General features: G+C 37.0%; 1 protein-coding gene across 1 annotated transcript; it reads left to right on the forward strand.

Moving 5' to 3' along the window:
* Window positions 1-501: 501 nt before the first annotated feature.
* On the forward strand, window positions 502-2,809 carry LOC128892699 (uncharacterized). The gene is made up of 4 exons (XM_054153246.1): window positions 502-726; window positions 1,557-1,676; window positions 1,746-1,860; window positions 2,325-2,809. The coding sequence occupies exons 1-4, from the start codon at window positions 586-588 to the stop codon at window positions 2,585-2,587; spliced, it is 639 nt and encodes a 212-aa protein (XP_054009221.1). The 5' UTR covers window positions 502-585; the 3' UTR covers window positions 2,588-2,809.
* The last annotated feature ends 92 nt before the right edge of the window (window positions 2,810-2,901 follow it).

Genomic DNA, 2,901 nt, shown 5'->3' on the forward strand with positions numbered 1-2,901 from the left:
GAAATACCTTTTTTAAAAACCACCAGTTCTTCTAGTACACATTTGCAAGTGCTCAGTCGTAGACGATTCCATGCACCAATCACTCCAAACTTATTATACAAAAACACCGTCTCGTCCGTGTCGAAATCATCGAAAAAATTCAAGTTCAAATAGTTCTGAAAACACTTTCTTTCGACTTCCTTCCGAACCAGCGAAGCAATAGAGACTAAAGACGCAACCAGAGTGTCCAAGTTGCATGTCAAAGAGACCGAAATTTCCGAGTGAATAAATTATACTGAAGTACGGAAAGATTCTTCAATGCACGTTTCCCCTTTTTTCGAAACGTATCATTTTCTTAGTAGCACGTGAATATATTACCAGCGTGGAAGAATATCGATCGGTTCAACATCGTCCACCATGTATTTATAGATGAATAAGTAACGAGGCAATTATAGGTACCGTCATTGGTTTCAGTGCCGGTTTGCGAATTTTCGCTGTATTTCGAAGAACATCATTTCAAGAGAAAACGTTGCTTTTTGAGGTTGGGAGTGGAGCCAAAGGTTGATAGACACCTTGGTGTCAGTTGAGTTAAAACCACTGAAAACGATGGATGAATTAAAGGCGTATTACAAGTTGAGCATATTTCTCATGTCGATGATTGGCCTCTGGCCGTACCAGAACGCGAAACTTCGACTATTCCAAGTTTGCTTTATCAATATCTCGAACGGATATTTTTTTATAGTTCAGGTACAGGAGCTTTATCTGACGTATTAGATCTTACATTTAAGTTTGCTATACGTGTGTAACTTACACGAGAGTGTCGTTAGATGTTTCTCTCGAATGAGTCTATTAATTTAGCGACTTTCAAACGACTTAAACTTAAACTGCTTCATATACGAGACGAACGTGTTTCATGAATTAATTTTGTGAGACCGTTGCCCTGAAACTTTATTACTAGTTCATTACTAGATACTGCATTACTAGTATGAGAAATGCATGTTGCGCACTTTGGCAAAACGAAATATGACATTATTATATTAATTAATGGGTTATATTAAACAAACATTATGTAAATATTTTTTGATGCTTTCCATATTACTGTACTCCATAAATGCATAAAATCTGCACTCGATACAAACTTTTACAATTACTTGTCATTTATAATAGATACAGGTGTCCAATAAATATCAATTTTCAACTCATGTCTATTAATTCAGTATCTTAAACAAAAGAACAGATCCATTCGATCCGCCAAGCCTTCTGTTTTATTCGTTGACTGTTTTCTGGACCAACGTTTTCGACCAAACGCGTTCATCTACAGATACAACAACACAATTCTTAAAATTCTTAAAATCTATAAAAGTACAGGCATTCATATATTTTTTCGTGGACTTTAAGAATTTCGTTGAAAGAGTTGCCTATGCAATGAATAATAAACAAGATAGTTAACACTGACCAAGTTGAGCTGCGATATTTATCAAAGATAGAGGTCTTCAGTATTAAATAATTTCGTCGACGCAAACCGGAGCTCACGTCCGAATCGTATACTCGCATGAAATTTAACACGCTTCTTTCAGGTAATGATATTCAAAACCATGAAGTTTACGATAAATCTTCTATTGAAGAATCTGTCGACGTTGCTAATGTTCCTGGGCTCTGTCGTAAAGTACAATGCGTTTTGGTATCACTCCAATACAGTGAGTTGTAAAAATTCCCAGTTACGTTAACGCTTGATGATCACTGTGTAAAGACGATTACAAATCCAGATTAAGGACTTTATGGAACGCACGAAACACGACTGGAGCACGAAACACGAAGACATACTTAAAATCTTAGAGACTCGGACCACTGCGGGAAAGTATCATGCGACGTGCTACGCTAGTAAGAAACCTATTTCAAGTATTAACCTTTGCTCGGGAGTTGAAACTGTGAATAACACGAGGCAAGGGGATTAGGCTACCAATTGAAATAAAATTTCACAAAATCAGGAACGCAGGAAACTTGAAAAGATACTACTTTTCTCTGGACTAAGAAATGAATTTATTTTTCTAATATTCTTGTTGTTTAAGATTTTGTAAATATTCATTAATAGATACTTCATTATATATAATAGTACAAATAAACTTACGAACTTATTAAAGTTTATATCAAACAATTGGACTGGAAACAAATTATGAAATTTAACGTTTCTTCTTGACGACTCGCGCGTTAGACATGTAGAAGTGACTCGTAGAGCAGCGGGTAATCTGATCGGTCGTCAACTTATGACCTCTTGCATAATAGTCTAGCCGATATTAACAGCGACTTCACGGGCTTGTAATCCCATAACCACGAATATGTTACAGTTTTTGTTCTGCCGTCGGCATTGTTTGTCACTACATGTCACATAGCATCTCTTATTCTAATCAAAGAGACTGAGAACGGGACTCGAACAAACTATTTTCCAATAATGACGGAATACATGATCGACGAGGAAAAGTACCTGTACCCCATTGTATTCCATCAGAACTTATCTTTGCTCATATGCGCAAGCGTATTCATGGGTACGGAAACATTGTACATTATGTGGCTGCATCACGCCGCCAGCCTGTTCGAAATCTCTAGGTAAAGAGTTCTAATTACTCTATGGAAGTCTCACAAGCAAAGCACATTAATCATCGCACTGTACAGAACCATTGTTATCCTATCACTTTGCCAGAGTTCCTTTGGCAGCACATTGTTTATCTAGGCGTCACGGTTTTATCAAACAGCAATGTATTCATATCGTGGATAGTTCATCCGTCAGTTATGAATTATTCATGAATAGTCAGTGCATCGTACGGTGTGTAAACAAAGGAGCTTGGGTTTTCGATGCAATTCTGAGTAAAAAAAAGTTGCTGATCAAGGAAGGTTTTCTCAAACGAAGCACCATCCGACATTTTT

Source organism: Hylaeus anthracinus, unplaced genomic scaffold (genome assembly GCF_026225885.1).
Source record: "Hylaeus anthracinus isolate JK02 unplaced genomic scaffold, UHH_iyHylAnth1.0_haploid 14825, whole genome shotgun sequence".
NCBI lineage: Eukaryota > Metazoa > Arthropoda > Insecta > Hymenoptera > Colletidae > Hylaeus > Hylaeus anthracinus.